The following is a 19,422-nucleotide window of genomic DNA, read 5'->3' as shown; positions in this document are numbered from 1 at the left end:
CACCATCTCTCCCTACTATACCTGCTATCCCACAGTCACACTCCCTTCCCAGAGACTATTATCCCACTGTTACTATAGACACCATCTCTCCCTACTATACCTGCTATCCCACAGTCACACTCCCTTCCCAGAGACTATTATCCACTGTTACTATAGACACCATCTCTCCCTACTATACCTGCTATCCCACAGTCACACTCCCTTCCCAGAGACTATTATCCACTGTTACTATAGGCACCATCTCTCCCTACTATACCTGCTATCCCACAGTCACACTCCCTTACCAGAGACTATTATCCACTGTTACTATAGACACCATCTCTCCCTACTATACCTGCTATCCCACAGTCACACTCCCTTCCCAGAGACTATTATCCACTGTTACTATAGACACCATCTCTCCCTACTATACCTGCTATCCCACAGTCACACTCCCTTACCAGAGACTATTATCCACTGTTACTATAGGTACCAGCTCTCCCTACTATACCTGCTATCCCACAGTCACACTCCCTTCCCAGAGACTATTATCCCACTGTTACTATAGGCGCCATCTCTCCCTACTATACCTGCTATCCCACAGTCACACTCCCTTCCCAGAGACTATTATCCACTGTTACTATAGACACCATCTCTCCCTACTATACCTGCTATCCCACAGTCACACTCCCTTCCCAGAGACTATTATCCACTGTTACTATAGACACCATCTCTCCCTACTATACCTGCTATCCCACAGTCACACTCCCTTCCCAGAGACTATTATCCACTGTTACTATAGGCACCATCTCTCCCTACTATACCTGCTATCCCACAGTCACACTCCCTTCCCAGAGACTATTATCCACTGTTACTATAGACACATCTCTCCCTACTATACCTGCTATCCCACAGTCACACTCTCTCTTGTTGTTGTTATTATTATTATTATTGGGTGAATAAGGCCAGTGTGTGCCTATCCATAGTGGGAACTAAACTAGTTTCTTTTGACGATGAGTGTGAAGGGTCATGTGACAGAATCCTTTCAGCGCTGCCATAGAGATTACCCTCTCGGTCCCTGTACACAGTATAATCTCCTTGCAGCTCACAGGGGTCTAATTGTATTTTAATGCCAATGGCCAACCCTCTGCCCCCTCCCTCCATTCCATCAGGGCAGAGTTCCATGACCCATATAAATACTAATTAGCCAGCGATTGCCCCTGCGTTGCCTCTCCTGTGGGTTATTAACAGGTAGAAATGTTATTGGAACTTTCCATTGTGCTATTTCTTGGTTAGAGCATCATTAAATATAAACTGGGGTAGAAGGAATAATTAGATACCCCAGTGCTTAAATTAAATGGGACCGGAGAGAGATTTTCGGATTTCTCCTTTTTGACCTGTACAAAACGAGTTGTCTCTCCCCCGTTCCTGACTGTCTCTATCTGATTTAGGGTCGTTCCTGGTCCGTGTTGCGCAGTTATGAGGATTTCCGGGTGTTGGACTCCAACCTTCATCGTTGTATCTTCGACCGCCGCTTCTCACAACTGCTTGAGCTGCCCCCCCGCACTGAGCTGCCCACCCAAGGACAGGTGCGAGTCATAACCCTAAAACTGCCCCTTATCTGAATCTGGGCATATGGGGTAATTGTGCTCATGTAATGATATTGGTGCTCAGGGGTCAGTGATAAGGCTGTGGCCTATACAGACCCGTCAGGAGAGTATCCGGGTGCCAATGTGATCCTCGTCCAATTGGATTTGTGTCCAATTTACTGACACCTATTAGTCACAACATCAGTGTTTGGCCAAATTTACACTTAGCTACAGTCAAATGGCATCCCAGTATCACAATCTGCCCCACAGTAATAGAGAGTGCACATTGCAGAATTTAGAGACACTCACAGGGAGAGAGGGTCTCTGCAGGTCCCACAGGAGACTGTCTGTGACATACGGAGGGTCTCTGCAGGTCCCACGTGAGACTGTGACATACGGAGGGTCCCTGCAGCTATAGGAGACTGTCTGTGACATATGGAGGGTCCCTGCTGCTATAGGAGACTGTCTGTGACATATGGAGGGTCCCTGCAGCTATAGGAGACTGTCTGGGAAATATGGAGGGTCCCTGCAGCTATAGGAGACTGTCTGTGACATATGGAGGGTCCCTGCTGCTATAGGAGACTGTCTGTGACATACGGAGGGTCCCTGCAGCTATAGGAGACTGTCTAGGACATATGGAGGGTCCTCGCAGCTATAGGAGACTGCCTGTGACTTAAAGAGGGTCTCCGCAGTTATAGGAGAATGTCTGTGACATATGGAGGGTCCCTGCAGCTATAGGAGACTGTCTGTGACATATGGAGGGTCCCTGCTGCTATAGGAGACTGTCTGTGACATACGGAGGGTCCCTGCAGCTATAGGAGACTGTCCAGGACATATGGAGGGTCCTCGCAGCTATAGGAGACTGCCTGTGACTTAAAGAGGGTCTCTGCAGTTATAGGAGAATGTCTGTGACATATGGAGGGTCCCTGCAGCTATAGGAGACTGTCTGGGACATATGGAGGGTCCCTGCAGCTTTAGGAGACTGTCTGGGACATATAGAGGGTCCCTGCAGTTATAGGAGACTGTCTGTGACATATGGAGGGTCCCTGCAGCTTTAGGAGACTGTCTGGGACATATGGAGGGTCCTTGCAGCTATAGGAGACTGTCTGGGAAATATGGAGGGTCCCTGCAGCTATAGGAGACTACTTGTCCCAGACAGGGGGCCCTACTGCATTAGACTGCCTGTTTTAAAACAAATGCAATTCTTGAGTGTGTGAGTGTTGAGAATTGAGTAATAATAATAATAATAATGATCTAATACCAATATTAAGCTAATAATAATGGGGTGTTACCCCTTTCTTGCAGCTCCTGGCCCCTCTTCTCTCTCGCTATCTGAAAGGCCTCACTGGAATTGTTGACAGTAACATCAACTGTGGCCCCATACTGAACTGGATGGAGGTAAGTGAAGGGCCACCGTTAGCAGGAGAGAGTGAACTTTGGAATAGGGGCAAAAGATTAAAGGGGCACTATGCTGCCAGGGTCTAAACTGAATACATGCAGCCTGTGACTCCATTCAACTCAATGTATCATTTTTATTATTTTCATTTGCTTTTGGTAACTATAAACTGGCTGCATATTTCCCTTATGCAATATTTCCTTGCTTGTGGGCTGAACCCCGACCCTTCTCATTTGTGATGTCTCTTGGCGGGCAAGACAGGCCAAGTTTTCCAACATAAATTTGCTATTCCTGTGTCCTAGATTGATAACCATGGCAACCGACTGTTGGTAAATGAAGAAGCGTCCATCAATGTCCCTGCCATCGCCGCTGCCCACGTTATCAAGCGCTACACGGCCCAGGCCCCCGATGAGCTGTCATTTGAGGTACGTGACCCATATTTTGTTTGTGTTTGTAGCTGGGTCTCTCTTTGGTGTATATAGGTGCATGAGTCAGGTGGCGCCAGTGCATGTCTGGAATGAGTAGAGAGCGCTGGGGATAAAGGCTTAAGTGGTGCATCTGTGTCTCTGATTGCACATTGTGCTCACTCCGTGCCGGGTCACTGCTCCTGGATCTCACTGGGTTTCTGCTTTCTCTGGCTGCAGGTTGGGGATATTGTGTCGGTGATTGACATGCCCCCCAGGGAGGACACCAGCTGGTGGAGAGGAAAACACAGCTTTCAGGTGAGGCCTCGACAGGTTCTGCTCTTTTACCTCTGTCTGTGGTGCTGGACTCTGGCTCCATCTGCTGTTTGTCCAGTGCACAGTTTTACCTGTATATAGGAACCCAATAAGGCAGGGCACCCAATAGGGAGTTCAGTTTAACCTTCCCTCTGTCCAGCCCAGTCTATGCGGCTCATGGATGACTCTCTTCTGCTTTCCTCCAGGTGGGTTTCTTCCCCAGCGAGTGTGTGCAGCTGATCACAGACAGTAAGAGCCCCTCTCCCACAGGAGGTAAGCACAGGGTGGGGTCTCTGGAAAGTTATGGGGTCTGGCAGGGTGGGTTTCTAGTTAACTCCCTGTGTTATTGTTGTGTGAGTCCTCCTGTGAGTTGTTGATTTGCTTGGACCAATGAGCTGCTCACCTGACTGACCCTTAACTGTCCCACTGGGGTGTTTGACCCTTTTTACTGTCCCACTGGGGTGGCTGTCCCTTTTACTGTCCCACTGGGGTGCCTGGTCCTTCACTGTCCCTCTAAGATATCTGACCCTCTACTGTCCCCTTGGGGTCGTTGCTGACCCTTTACTGGTATAACTGATCCCTGACTGTTTCTGTGGGGTGATTGGCCCATAACTGTACCTTTGGGTGGGCTCACCCTTTACAGTCCCTCGAGTTGGCTTATTTCTGACTGTCCCTGAGGGGTGGCTGACATTTACAGTCCCACACTCTTACCAATTGACTGTCCCTGGCTTGTTTGATCACTGGTTCCTTTTCCGCCATGATTACACTGTACAAGGCAGGGATACTTCATCTTGACCTCTCCTTTTCACTGTAAGGTTGATACCAGACTTTCGCATGAACTCAGCCTGCTTCTTTGCTTGGCCACAGAGCTGACACATGAGACTGAGTAAAGGCAGTGTGTATGTGCATGTAGCAGCCAGCGCTCATCATTCATTGGCCGTCCCGCTGTGCCAATGTGCATTGACCGTCTGTGTGATGTTATACACTTGCTTCTCATTGGTTATCACTCAGCAGTTCTCTCCTGCAGGGGCTCATTGAGTTGTCTCTATGTACGGCTTGCTGAGCTGTCTTGTACCTTTGTTACCTGTCTGTCTGTTTACAGAGGGGGATGTAAAGTTGCCAATCACACCTCCCCATGGCTCCAACTCTCCCAGACCAGGTGAGATCTCTTCCCAATTCCCATCCATCTCCCACATTCCAGCTTCTTAGTCCTGTTCTCTGTTTCCTCCTCCTTCTCTCTCTCTCTCTCTCTCTCTCTCTCTCTCTCTCTCTCTCTCTCTCTCGCTCTCGCTCTCGCTCTCTCTCGCTCTCTCTCTCGCTCTCTCTTCCTCTCTCTTTCTCTCCAACTCCAGTCTCATTGGCTCCTGTTACTTTGCAGTCTGCAGGCGGCATGGAAAGTTGGCCGGGCTATTGCGCAGTTTCATGGCGTCTCGACCCAGCAAGCAGCGCCTAAGGCAACGTGGAATCCTGAGAGAGAGGGTGTTTGGCACCGACCTGGGGGAGCACCTGCTGAATTCTGGAGAGGAGGGTGAGAACAATAGAGTTTCCCCGTACCAGTGCTGTACAACTGCTGTACTCTCTCCCTTCCATACAGCAGCTTAAAGGAGAACTAAACCCTAAAAATGAATGTGGCTAAAAATTTCATATTTTATATAGTGAACCTATTGCACGAGGCTAAAGTTTCAGCTTGTCAATAGCAGCAATGATCCAGGACTTCAAACTTGTCACAGGGGGTCACCATCTTGGAAAGTGTCTGTGACACTAACATGCTCAGTGGGCTCTGATTGGCTGTTGAGAAGCTAAGCTTAGGGCTCGTCACTAATTATCCAGCAGAAAATGAGCTTCCCTGGCTGTAATATAAGCTGATGCTACAGGTTTGCTGATTATTAAATTCTGATGCTAATTGCACTGGTTTCTGTGCTGCCATGTAGTAATTATGTGTATTAATTACTAATCAGCCTTATATTGTGACATTTCTATTCTATGTGTACTGTATATTGTGAGTGGCTCCCTAAGCTCAGTAAGTGACAGCAGCACAGAGCATGTGCAGTGAATCAGCAGAAAAGAAGATGGGGAGCTACTGGGGCATCTTTGGAGACACAGATCTTTACTGCTAAAGGGCTGTGGTTGCCTTGGGCTGGTACAGAAGCACCAATCATAATGCACAACATTTCTACCTACTTCTTTAGTTAGGCTTTAGTTCTCCTTTAATCGGACAAGCACAAGCGAATAAAGGCAGAGTTATTTTTGCCTCTTAGCGCAATAACAAACCCCTGCAGGATTTCCAACCCTCTGTCTCGGTGTCTCAGTTCCCAGGGTGCTGCTGTGCTGTACCCAGTTTATAGAGAAGAATGGAATCGTGGATGGGATTTATCGCTTGTCGGGGGTCTCTTCCAACATCCAGAAACTTAGGTGGGTCTCCTGATCCCTGCAACCCTTTTTTTCTAGTGAAATAAATTTGATTGATTTTCAGTAAAACCCAAAACTGATTTTGGGGTGAAAGCAGTCTGTCTGTCTGCGCCTTTCTACTGGTTCTGACTCTTGAAATAATGTAACAGAAATTGTCTTCTCTCCAGGACTCCCCTTTTGAGAGGGCTCCCCTTCTAAAACTAGAATAACTGCCTGATTAATACCCTGGAGCCCTAACTGGATATTCTGTTTAAGGCATTTTCCCTTCCCTCTCCTTCAGGCACGAGTTTGATAGTGAGCGGACCCCGGATCTCTCTCGGGAGACATTCCTGCAGGACGTGCACTGTGTCAGCTCTTTGTGCAAACTTTACTTCCGTGAGCTCCCAAACCCGCTACTCACCTACCGCCTGTACCAGCCCTTCACTGTGAGTTGGACTCGGCTACATTGTGTAGCACCCTGGCACCCAGGCAATAACCACAATATTCCCATTATAATGTATGTTCTCCCTTACCTGCAGGAAGCCATGTCAGCAGCCACCGAGGAGGACAAACTGATCCGCGTTCATGACCTTATCCAGCAACTCCCACCCCCTCACTACCGGTAATTTGCTTATTATGTAATGTACAAAAGCAAATAATATCCTAAATACTGTACATAATTATCTTCTGTGCCAAGTGATGTTGCTTGTGTTTCACAGTTTCAAACTTTAATAATATTTCCCCTGTTCTTAAATATGAGGATATTGCCGGTCACTTCTGGGTTCCATGCCCTGTATAACCTGCAGCCTGTGTCTTTATATGGTCACAGAACCCTTCATATCCTTATCATTTACAGTAGGGGGTACATTATCCCTTATAATACATGAGTGATACTCAGAGTTCCCTGTATAACTCAGCCTGCAGCCTTGTGCCTTTATATGGTCACAGAACAACCCCTCAGTGACTTCTAATATCCTTATCATTTACAGTAGGGGGTACATTATCCCTTATAATACATGAGTGATATTCAGAGTTCCCTGTATAAGTCAGCCTGCAGCCTTGTGCCTTTATATGGTCACAGAACAACCCCTCAGTGACTTCTAATATCCTTATCATTTACAGTAGGGGGTACATTATCCCTTATAATACATGAGTGATACTCAGAGTTCCCTGTATAACTCAGCCTGCAGCCTTGTGTCTTTATATGGTCACAGAACAACCCCTCAGTGACTTCTAATATCCTTATCATTTACAGTAGGGGGTACATTATCCCTTATAATACATGAGTGATACTCAGAGTTCCCTGTATAACTCAGCCTGCAGCCTTGTGCCTTTATATGGTCACAGAACAACCCCTCAGTGACTTCTAATATCCTTATCATTTACAGTAGGGGGTACATTATCCCTTATAATACATGAGTGATACTCAGAGTTCCCTGTATAACTCAGCCTGCAGCCTTGTGCCCTTATATGGTCACAGAACAACCCCTCAGTGACTTCTAATATCCTTATTATTTACAGTAGGGGGTACATTATCACTTATAATACATGAGTGATACTCTTGTGATAATCAGCCTTGTGCCTGTATGCCTTATAGATTAAATCTGGAATGCTGAGAACACTGGTCTATGAAATCCACCCAACCCTGGTGATATGTAGAAATAATATTTTTTTTTCTTTCTACTATTTCTTACAGGACACTCGAGTACTTGATGAAGCATTTGTCCCAATTAAGCACCCACAGTAACCATACAGGGATGCATGCTCGCAATCTGGCCATCATTTGGGCTCCTAACCTGCTGCGGTGAGTAACATTTAGAGTGAGCACAAAATTGCAACTTTTATCAACCCCCTAAAAATCAGGTAAATATGAAGCATATCTGTTAAAACGAGTGAAAACCCTGTTGAAATATTATTGCAGTAGGTACCAAATACCACGAAAGGGAAATCTTTAGAACAGAGTTATAGTAGGTTTTGTTGCCGTGGTCTAGAGGGCACATTGATGGGAGATGGAGCGGGAAGGGCCAGAGAGAACATGGAGATCAGGGACTCAAGTGGACAGAGCACACAGATGAGGAGGGAATGAGGGAGATCAGGGAGAAGCAATGGAGATGAGGAAGGAACGAGAGCAATGAGGAAAGAATGAGGGTGAAGAGGTAGGAATGAGGGAGAAGAGGCAGGAACAAGGGAGGTGAGGTAGGAAAGAGGGAGATATGGTAGGAACAATGGAGATGAGGTAGGAACGAGGGAGATGAGGTAAGAATCAGGTAGGAATGAGGGAGATGAGGAATGAACGAAGGTGATGAGGAAAGAACAAGAAAGGAACAAGGGAGATAAGGAAGGAATGAGGAAGTTGAGGTAGGAACAAGAGAGATGAAGTAGGAACTAGGAAGAGGTAGGAATGAGGACAACGAGGAAAGAATGAGGAAAGTACAATGAATGAACGAGGGTGATGAGGAAGGAACGAGGGAGATGATGAGGGAATGAGGAAGTTGAGGTAGGAACAAGAGAGATGAAGTAGGAACTAGGAAGAGGTAGGAATGAGGACAACGAGGAAAGAATGAGGAAAGTACAATGAATGAACGAGGGTGATGAGGAAGGAACGAGGGAGATGATGAGGGAGATGAGGAAGGAACGAGAGAGATGAGCAAGAAGTTAGCTGGACAGGGCAGAAGGATTAGGGAGAAGAGTGGGAGGATTTGGAGGAGTTGAAGAGGACATGGAGAGACGCAAAGACATAGCAGAGAGAAAATGGAGATTAGAAAAGGAAACGGAAAGAACACCAGAGGGCACAGAGATGGGAATAGCAGCAGAACCAGAAAGCAAATGGAGATCAGGGAGTGTAGAGGGTACAGGGATGAGGAAGGAATAAGGTAGAGAGGGCACAGACATGGGGAAAGGAGCAGGGAGGAGGTAGATATGGAATTGGCATCAGGGAAGGAGAGGGAGGTGGACAGGGCATGGATTCTGGAGATAGTGAAGAGATCCTTCTCACATGGGATGCTTTGTCTTTGCATTTTTGTTTGCCAGCAAATAATATGTGCTATAAACGAAAGGATGCTAATTATTTGCAACTATTCAGGTCACGGGATATAGAGTCAGTGGGGACGTCAGGTGCAGACGCATTCCGTGAGGTGCGTGTACAGTCAGTGCTGGTGGAGTTTCTGCTGTGCCACGTGGAGACCCTCTTCAGTGACACCTTTACTTCTATAGGTATGGAAAGATATGAAGCCCCTACACTCAGCTCGGCCTCCCCTTCCATAGACCTAATGGCCATTATTTCCATAGCTTCTAATATAGTAATTTAGACACTTTATAAAGTGAACCCGCTTGTGTTATAAAAACCTCCGTGGTACCTTTGCTGTTCACATGTACTCACGTCCCCATTATTCTTCTTCTTCTGCATTTGGGTTCAGTTCAACTATTTCTGACCCTGCGGTTTTATTATTCTTTGGCACTTTTGTTTTTTCTTAAATTCTTTCTCAAAGACACTTGGATCCAGGGGTCTTCTGTCGTTCACCCCCAAAAGACTGCCATTGGACACCAACAGCCCACATAGCAGGCAGAGGGTCATAGGCCAAGCACCCCTAGGTTATAATCGGACTGCAGTACCCAACATAGATACTGTACCTAGTACCTAATTGATTTATTTTGGTCTGATATTTTTCTGTATGATAGGTCCATATCTGCACATATTATATTACAATGCTCTATTCTGCACTTGCACTTTACACCTACGGCTGCTGCTTGCTGAGATTGCCTGCACCAACGCCATAGGTCTGTAGTTGGAATGGATGTGAACAGCCGCACAGGGACAAGATAGGTGATGAACCTTTGTCTTTAAGCGGTGGATAATCTGGATTTACGCACTACTCTTCTTATTTGCCGCTAAAATCTCTGCAAAAGGGGCTCCCATTCCTCGTCTTGGCTACTGCTTCTTTTCTTAATGCTTCATGCCTTTATGCTTGGCTTTGGACTTTGAAGAGCAAAGGGAAGACTTGTCTTTTGACCTATATTTGTCCAAACTGTATTCTTCTTTGCTCCCCCCCCTTTTCTGCTAGCAAAAGCATCTGGCTTCCGCCGATCATCCATCATGTCCCTCAGACCTCGCCTGCTCACACTCCCTGAAGCATGGTACCTCATCCAGAAGAGAATGTGTGAGCTCAAGAGCCCGACAGATGGAACAGGCAGCAAAGCACAGGAAGAGTCTCTCTAGAGAAGGACAATCCAGCCTTGCCCAGTGATTCAACTAAGGTCATTTTGTTCCAAATTAGAGCCTGTGATTAGAAGGACAATGCTTGGCATGATAGGACAATTCCCCTAATGATCCATGATGGGACATTTTTTCTCATGATCCAGGATGGGACATTTCTTTTCATGATCCAGGAAGCGACATTTCTTTTCATGATCTAGGATGGGACAGTTCTTCTCAGGATGCAGGATGGGACAGTTCTTCTCATGATGCAGGATGGGACAGTTCTTCTTATGATCCAAGATGGGTCAGTTCTTCTCATGATCCAAGATGGGACAGTTCTTCTCATGATCCAAGATGGGTCAGTTCTTCTCATGATGCACGATGGGACAGTTCTTCTCATGATGCACGATGGGACAGTTCTTCTCATGATGCACGATGGGACAGTTCTTCTCATGATGCAGGATAGGACAGTTCTTCTCATGATGCACGATGGGACAGTTCTTCTCATGATGCACGATGGGACAGTTCTTCTCATGATGCAGGATGGGACAGTTCTTCTCATTATCCAGGATAGGACAGTTCTTCTCATGATGCAGGATGGGACAGTTCTTCTCATGATCCAGGATGGGACAGTTCTTCTCATGATTCAGGATGGGTCAGTTCTTCTCATGATTCAGGATGGGTCAGTTCTTCTCATGATTCAGTATGGGTTAGTTCTTCTCATGATGAAAGATGGGTCATTTCATCTCATATTGCAAGATGGGACAGTTTGTCTCATGATGCAGGATCGGACAGTTCTTCTCATAATCCAGGATGGGACAGTTCTTCTCATAATCCAGGATGGGACACTTCTTCTAAAAGTGTGATGCCCCTTTTAATGTTTTAAAAGTAAATCTTCAGCTTTTGGTGGGGAGAGTACAGGTTGACAGTCAAAAGAAACCTTTGAAATGCCAATAAAACCAGGAATGTGATGTGTCTCTGATAGAGAAATTACTCTTAACAGTCGTATACTGTATGTTAAGCCTCATGCTTATTGAATTTAGGAAATTATACTAATTTTCCATCAGAATATTTTATCCCTGTTGGCCACTTAATTTTTGTCTTATACATTCCGATCATTCTATCCCATGCTATCTATGACCATGCTATCCAAGCATCCATTCTCTCCATTGTATCCCCCAGATCTTTTATGTTATTTCCTGAGCTCACTAAACAATTGGTGGCAGGTTTTAGATGGTTTACCTTCTTCTTTCTGGAGATTGATCATTGTCTCTTTTTAGCGGTAAAGGATTCACTGGCAAAAAAAACAAAACAGATAAACAAAGATAAAGACTCATTGCTGGGGTGTGGCACTGGGGCTTCTTGGCTACAACGGTCAATGGTAGAGTCAAATAATTCAATTTATTTCTCAGCTGCAAAGTGAGCGAGTATATGGATGTAGTCCCAGCTGCCTGTAGGGATATTTCTCTTTATATTACCAATTCTAGAGGTAAAGTGTGTTTGGCTAAATCCTCCTTTGTGGGACGGGGGGAGGGGGGGGGGGTTTATCTCTCTGATAATATGTGCCTTTGCATTATCCCAAAAGGAAACTTTGCCATTTTGTGTACTAAATCCTTCTCTCTGATCTTCAAGAGCCATTGTGCTCACACACAAACCAAGGACACACATACATGATAGCTTCATTCAGCCAATGATTGGACAGAGGCGGGTCTATAGTTCTTCCTGGTAGTTTCCTGTCAGGTGATCAGCGTGAGAAAGAACATCACAAAATGGTGGTTCAGTGTGATCATGTAAAATGTGCATTTTTACTTATAAGTGTATGCCAATTTATAAAACGGTTTGATAGGCCACTTATTAGGATAGAAATGATCTGCTGGGCATGTTTCCTTGCAGGATATATAGTTCCCCTTTAAGTATGCCAACTGACGCATTTTCACTCGTACTGTAAGTAATTACTCATAAGCATAAGTTTAAAAAAAAACCGGTATTATTGATTATTAGTTGATTTCATTTATTTTGTATTGGAGTGAAGTAATTACTGGTATTTCTTGAGTGGGCACTGAAATTACCCGATTCTGACTCCCCCGGTGTTGACTTACTGGCCTATAGGAAACCGAATTAACTTGTTCCCAACTGCTCCCAGGATAACAGAAGTCATGCAGTTTAGGCTGCTACCCACGCCGTACCAACATGTGCCGGTTTAGAGATTGAGGACTCTTACCCCAAAATACAGGTTTCATATGTTACTACAGAGGTAATGGCTGGTCTAATGTGGCCCTGCTTCTTCTTCACGTGTGTGCGATGTGTCTCTGGTGATACCAATGTGCTCTCCGCAGGCTTTATTATCAATTACATTTCTGTCTTTCGCAAGCCGGGCACTTAACTGCCCAACACTTCTGCTCAACCTTCTTCTGTCCTGATTTCCACCCAGATGGTCATTCTGGTGGCCTCCTGGAGAGCCTGCAAAGCTTGCTTTGTCTTTGTGGTGAATTCCTTGCAGCATTTCCTAATGAAATCCAATATTTATTCTTGCAGGTCGTTGTGGCCCAATTAGGCCTCGCTCCCTGTTGGGTGTCTGCCCATCAGGGCGTCTTGTAAGCTTGCAGGAAGCCCAGGCACGAAGCCAGAGCCAAAGAGAAGCTGCTGAGAAGCTGGGTGCAGAGAAGTCATCTCCAAGCAAGGTTGAGAGGGCACTGGAGAGCAGTGAAGAAAGGTAATTTTGAGTCAGGGACTATTAATGACCTTCCAAGGTATGTGGGGTACAGGCCCACCAGATGGAATCAGACTCACAGGCCTGTGCTACCATGTATCTACCAAGTGGCTGTCTGGCATTCTGCACAACTACAGCATAGGAACAGGGTTATGTTATGAATCATGGGGAGTTAGTAAGGCACAGGTATAAAGGTGCATTTGTGATTGTCGGTACTTCATTTGCCTTTATCCAATCAGAGAATTAAATACCATCTTCTTGCTATTTCTACTGCAGGAAGGCTGCGCGTGGCAGAAAGAAATCAGGAGGCGGCAGCAGCTGGAGAACGTTCTTTGCAATTGGGAAAAACTCTTCTCACAAGAAGTCTCGTCCCGGTGGCATGGAGAGAACAGCAGCCCACCCAAGAGGTGAGAGAGGGGCTTCATTCATCTGTATTTTCCATTAGTAATGACTCTACCCTGATGCTCCTTCTCTTTCCTCCCAACAGTCTCAGACACGGTCACATTGCGCTCGGCTAAAAGTGAGGAGTCTCTGTGCTCTCACACCAGTGGAACCGGTGAGCATTCTGGGGATTTGGGGGCAATGTAAATAAAAACATGGGTGTTGCAATCACTGGCTCACAGCCAAACCGTTTAAACCACATGCATTTGCTATTTTTACTCAGAAAAACAATTCTTAAAGGAGAAGGAAAGGTTAAAACTAAGTAAGCCTTATCAGAAAGCTCCATTTAACTACACCAGTAAATCCCCAAAGTAGTGCTGCTCTGAGTCCTCTGTCAAAAGAAACACTGTATTTCTTTCCCTCTGTTGTGTACACATGGGCTTCTGTATCAGACTTCCTGCCTTCAGCTTAAACCTCATTGCCCTGGGCAAGAGCATGCTCAGTTTGCTCCTCTTCCTCCCCCCTCCCTTCTCTGCTGTAATCTGAGCCCAGAGCAGGGAGAGACTCAGGCAGGAAGTGATGTCACACCACATTAATACTGCAGCTCCTATTCTAAACAAACAGAGAGTTTCTAGAGCTTTTTACTCAGGTATGGTAAAACATTCTACAGAATAAATATAGCATTCTAGCTTGCACTATTGCAGCTAATCTATTGGCAATAAAATGCCTCCGTAGCTTTCCTTCTCCTTTAAGAATTTGGTGTCAGGCAGTATTCAATGTATTTGACGCAGCATTTAAAGTAAAGTGAACACCCTGTAGTCTCCAAACTGCCAGCGGGGGGTGCTGTGCTGCAGATTATCTGTTTTCCATCCTCCCTTTGTGTGTTCTAAGGTCTCCACTTTGGTTTTTTAGAATGCGTTGCTACTTTCTGTTTATTAATTATAATAATAATAATGATGATGAATTATTATTTGGTTCAGTAACCAAAGCAGCCAATAAATTGTTGGCTTTAAGAGGTCTAGCTCAGTTAGAATAATGGTACTGAAGATCTGATTGGTTGAACTGGGTTATAGAGGAAAAGTCTAATTGGTTGCTATGGGTTACAAGCCTATTCTGAATTTGTGGAGCCCTGCAAGTAATGCTTTCTTGTCGTTGCAGGATTGCAGAGATCCTCGCGTCTCCGCCGCCCCCGATCTACAAGTGAGGGTCTCACCACCCGACTGCCACACTGTCGCTCTGTGGAGAGCCTGGGGCCTTCCTCCCCTTCCCCTCCCTGTGTGTCGTCTCCCCCAGCTTCAGCCCGGCCCCAGTCTGCTTGGATTGAGGAAGACCTTGACCTCTCCCCTCCTCTTCCTGACACGGATGGTTTGGGCTTTGACCCCCTATCCTTTCGCCTCTCTTTCTCTGACCATGAAGAAGTCAAGTCCCCAGTTATAGTCAGGGCGGAGATAACAAGTCCAACGGTGGCTAAAGCCCTCCCCCGAGGAGTGAGCCTGTCCCCCACAGCTGGCTGCTCCCCTTCTCCTACACACAGCCCCCCAGAGAGACTGGTTGCGGATGGGCAAAGCCAGGGGCCCCGTGTCCTGTCCCCCCCACCCCAGATGTTGTCCCTGTTGCTCCAGTCCTGCCAGCAGCATCTCAGTGATAACAGTGTGCGAGAGGTGAAAGGAAAACTGACTGGGGCCCCCGGCCAAGAAGAGCCGCACAATAGTGAGTGCAAAACCTTAGTCCCTGTGTGAGTCGCCATTTGTATTTCTCTTTCTCAAGTCCATTTACTTCTGTTACTGCTCATTTCTGTGCCTCTGTACATACATATATATATATATTTATATATATCCACTCCTGTGCCCCCACTCTATCTCCTCACCTGTGCCCCCCATTCTGTCTCCACTCCTGTGCCTCCCACTCATTTTCACTATGCCTGCGCCCCACTACTCTGTGTCTCCACTCCTGTGCCCCCCACTCTGTGTCTCCATGCCTGTTCCCCCCTGCTCTGTGCCTCCATTAATGTGCCCCCCGCTCTGTATTGCATTATAACAGTAAATGTAATTATAAGTAACTTTCCAAATGTGCTAATCTGGCCCTTGTGCCTCTTCTTCAGATGTGTCTCCCCAGCAGTCTACGCAGCCTCCTTCGTTGTCTCTTTTGCGTCAGATCCCCCCACCCCCTCCTCCTAAAGATCCGGCGCGTCTCATGGCTCTGAAGTTGGCAGAGAGTGCCCAGCGTGCCCTGCAGGCCTCCACATCAACCGGCACAATTCCAGCAAAGACGTCCCAGCGGCCTGCGCCCATTAACCCACCCTCCTCGGCATTCCGACGCTCTCTGTCCATGGAGTGCAGTGAAACCACGGGGCCACGGGAGGGCATTCTGTTCTCTGATCTCCGCCCCCCTGCACTGAACACCAATGAGAAAAGCATTGGACAACATCGACCCTTGAAACTCCCCACGCACAATACTCTGGTAAGCAATTCCTATAGGTCAGACTGTACCAGGCAGGGCTATTTTTTATATTGGCACTTGTGGGCACAAACCTAGGGCAATATCTTCAGGGGACGACCTTTAAAAATACATTTTGGATTATTTTTTAAATCAGTGTGAAGAGCCACAGTAGCAGTTTAACAACAAATTGGCACCCTCATTGGTTTCATGTTTCCTTGTCCTTTAAATAGTATAATCATTCCCACATAACATGGACCTCTCTGTATCTCTCTGTTACAGGCCACCAGTTCCTCTCCAGCTGATGTGAGGAAGCCCACACCTACAGGAATCCCTCCTACTCGTGCTCCTCGTCTTCACACACGTTCAGGAAGCCTCCCCGTTCCTCCGAGCTTTTACCAACCCAGAATTCGCCCTCCCCCATACCGATTCCCAGAGGATGGTCCCAGGTTGCCTCATCAGTTTTCAGCCCCACCTTGGACAGAACCAGAGGGTCTGTACTATGAGATTGTGGGAGATCCTCCCCATGTGGCTCCTCTTAATACATCTTATGGCCTAATCCAGCCACAGTGGCCTCATGTGAGCTCATCACAACCCCATCCAGGGTTTGGGAACTGGTATGGTGGCAGTCATGGTACTAATCCAGAAGTTGTGGCCTATTCACGATGGGACAGGGGTCTCCACCCACAGCTCCGTCCTTACATGGTTGGAGGAGGAGTCCACTATCAATATGTGAGGACACCAGAAAGTGGTTCTAATGTTCTTCCGTTAGGGAAAAGAGAAGAACCAATATATGTCAACCTTCCACTCAAGGTGGAACGAAGGGAGCAGCATGATGGAACTAATGATGTTGCTGGGTCGAAACCAGAGTTGCCCCAGAAACAACGCCCTACCAATCCACCTAGCATGGGATATCATGAGAGCATCAGAGGGGTAACACACGCACAAAGGCAAGTGAGACACCCACACTTACTGCGGAGGGAAGGGTCACTTGGCTATTTCCGCCCTCCACCATCTCATAAATCAATGTGGGGGACGCAGCCTAAATTTCCTGAGGGCAGAGAAAACCCAATGTTTGCTTATGAGGCTCCAACAGGAGCAGGACAGAGGATGGGATATGTGCAACCTCATTGCCTGCTCTCAGAGGAGGGGACATTATATGGGAACCTGGAACAAAGAGGTGTCCAACATCGGTCAGCCACTCCAGTGGGACCACCTGGCTTCCTAAGAGCCCCATGGACAGTTCACTCAGAAGGACAGACACGGAGTTATTGCTGACCATGCATAATATTGAACAGGAATAAGTGAATTATATCGCTTGTAGGTCATTGTGACCCTCAAACACTGGCCAAGGGCCACCTGTTTCTCTGGTTATCTGTTATACCTGTTGCAGAGTTATCTTAGTGGTGGATACAGGGATAACTGGCGCTTCTCCTTATTGATTTGCGCTCAATCAAACAGTTGTTTGGTGATGTGTAACCATGGAGGCCGAGGCATTACAAATATTTACATATTCCTTTACTTCCCTGTCTGCTGTGCTTCAAAGAGTCTTCAACTTACCAGGCATTAGTGGCTGCCGGCTAATGGTCTATAAATAGGATAGTGTCCTTACTAGGGGTGTTAAATAAAATGAAAGCCAGGGTGTAATGAAATAGCCACTATGAGAGCCACTAGACTTACACCAGGCCTAGAAATATCCTGGTCAAACCTGGAAGCTTTATACTTCAGCAATGTCAAGTGGAGGGTAATCATAGTGTAGGAGTACACTGTCCACTTCTTAGGAAAGAAATTAGGGGGTTTCCAGGAAATCTGGGACATCAACCTTAGTGGGACGGGAAAACTCAAGGTAAAGAAAAAATATGTAGAAAATATAATATTCTGTTTTCTCCCCATTGGGCTGTATTAATACTTAGACCCAGGGTAAACTGGTCTTTGGTGGTCAATACTGGTAACAGAAACTTGCCATGCCCTGGTCATATAGATCAAGTTATACTCTTAGCAAATATTGCACGGCCGTAGAGAACCTTGGGCAAGAACTCAACTTCTGCAACTGATACCCAGCACTTAGATCAAACTATTATGTGGCATACGTGCAACGTATCATCCCTTTACCCAACTGCTTCTATTGCCTTTAAGTGCACTCTGTACCTTAATGACATTCGGCTCTTTCTAGTTGAATAATTGTGCTTCAATGACATTAGGAAGAGGATTGCTGGCAGTTAGAGATGCCATTTAATGTGTTGGTCTAATTGCAAGGCAGAGAAAACCTCAGTGGTGTCTAAAAGTCTTCAAATAAATACTCGGTGCTGAAGTTCTGTTAAACAGAGACAGCCAATGGCCGTGATTTGGATAAAGGCATATGCCCTAAAATTCACAAGCAGGCGGGGATATCTTCCCTGGATTTCCTAACATAAAACATTAAAGGATAAGTAAACTTTTAAAATAAGTGAATGTAAAATTGTTGAGAGTGCCTTTCTAAGCACTTTTGTCATTTACATTCATTAATTATATTGTTTTTATTCCAAGATATTGAGGGATACATGTACTGTTAATATGAATGAATTTTGTTACAACAGCGCCACCTGCTGGTCATTTTCCCACCAGTCTGACCAGCAAGTAGTCAAGGAAGTTGTCAGGAGAAAGAAAGAGGCTGATGTTCTTCTGCTTAGGAATAAAATTAGAAACCTTTCTCACATCTTTCCAAATGACAAAGGTTAGGCACGCTAATCAATTTTACATTCACTTATTTTAAAGGCTTACTTATCCTTTAAATGAGAATATTGCTTATTGTTCGTACTGAAAATTCAACCTCTGTATCTAATTGACAAGGGGCGCCATATTGCTTCCCAGGGAGATTGGAAGAAAACAATATGGCAGCTCCCCTCTGCTTGTATGAAAGAAAGACAGGTCTCCGCATGCAGCAAGTAAAGCACTTACACTTCTCCGTCTACTTATTGGTCAGAAATTCCTAAGGCCTTAGGGGGAACTTACCTTGCCATAAGCAATATCCTAGAGACTCATCATGATTGGCTGCCGGCAGGGACAGTACTGGGCTGGCACTGGAATTTCTAATATCACAGATATAGGAGGAACAAATTCTACCAATCAAAGCACTGCGAATAAGACTAAGGGCACATGTAGCAGATCCTCTACTGTGTATAGAAGACATGGGATGCCCTACCCTGTATAGAAGACATGGGATCAGTCTGAGTTTTATACACTGATTGTGCAAAAGGATAGAGAACATTGGTGTTTCCACCAACCGACCCTCTTATTAATTTATTTGTGTTTTATACATAAAAGGGACTTGAAACCCAAAACTCTAAGAGAACGGCCATGGGCACCGGCTGAACCCCAGTATTTGGCTGTTAATATGTAAAATATATTGTGTAAATAAATAAAAATCATTCACATACATAGGGTGCAGCCCTGCTCATCACAGAAACCCGTATTATTGTATTGTGAAGGGCGCGCAGTCCTTTTATCACAGACGCGGTAATTGTCGACCACTTAGCTGAATGGTGATTGTAGCTTAATAGGACTTAATGAATAAACCCATTAGTGCCAGACAGACGTGAGACGTCCACAAATCCCATTAGTTCTAAACAGTTAAATTGCAGACCCATTAA

General features: G+C 45.9%; 1 protein-coding gene across 4 annotated transcripts in view; it reads left to right on the top strand.

Moving 5' to 3' along the window:
* arhgap33.S (Rho GTPase activating protein 33 S homeolog) overlaps window positions 1–18,329 on the top strand; it is a 52,799-nt gene extending 34,470 nt beyond the window's left edge. For 3 of the 4 annotated variants that reach the window (XM_041571749.1, XM_041571751.1, XM_041571752.1), the window contains 18 exons: window positions 1,431–1,568; window positions 2,874–2,966; window positions 3,267–3,389; window positions 3,609–3,686; window positions 3,890–3,956; window positions 4,786–4,842; window positions 5,062–5,211; window positions 5,993–6,095; window positions 6,373–6,517; window positions 6,611–6,693; window positions 7,768–7,875; window positions 9,154–9,284; window positions 12,802–12,979; window positions 13,253–13,383; window positions 13,464–13,532; window positions 14,516–15,067; window positions 15,459–15,817; window positions 16,076–18,329. In XM_041571749.1, the coding sequence (XP_041427683.1) occupies window positions 1,431–1,568; window positions 2,874–2,966; window positions 3,267–3,389; window positions 3,609–3,686; window positions 3,890–3,956; window positions 4,786–4,842; window positions 5,062–5,211; window positions 5,993–6,095; window positions 6,373–6,517; window positions 6,611–6,693; window positions 7,768–7,875; window positions 9,154–9,284; window positions 12,802–12,979; window positions 13,253–13,383; window positions 13,464–13,532; window positions 14,516–15,067; window positions 15,459–15,817; window positions 16,076–17,071 (3,561 nt within the window). In that variant the 3' untranslated portion in view covers window positions 17,072–18,329. The remainder of the gene's footprint in view (window positions 1–1,430; window positions 1,569–2,873; window positions 2,967–3,266; window positions 3,390–3,608; window positions 3,687–3,889; window positions 3,957–4,785; window positions 4,843–5,061; window positions 5,212–5,992; window positions 6,096–6,372; window positions 6,518–6,610; window positions 6,694–7,767; window positions 7,876–9,153; window positions 9,285–12,801; window positions 12,980–13,252; window positions 13,384–13,463; window positions 13,533–14,515; window positions 15,068–15,458; window positions 15,818–16,075) is intronic. The other variant, XM_041571750.1, reaches the window with a different exon arrangement.
* The last annotated feature ends 1,093 nt before the right edge of the window (window positions 18,330–19,422 follow it).

Source organism: Xenopus laevis, chromosome 7S (assembly GCF_017654675.1).
Source record: "Xenopus laevis strain J_2021 chromosome 7S, Xenopus_laevis_v10.1, whole genome shotgun sequence".
NCBI lineage: Eukaryota > Metazoa > Chordata > Amphibia > Anura > Pipidae > Xenopus > Xenopus laevis.
The sequence above is the reverse complement of the archived record's forward strand: the minus strand, read 5'-3'. Positions and strand labels throughout refer to the sequence as shown.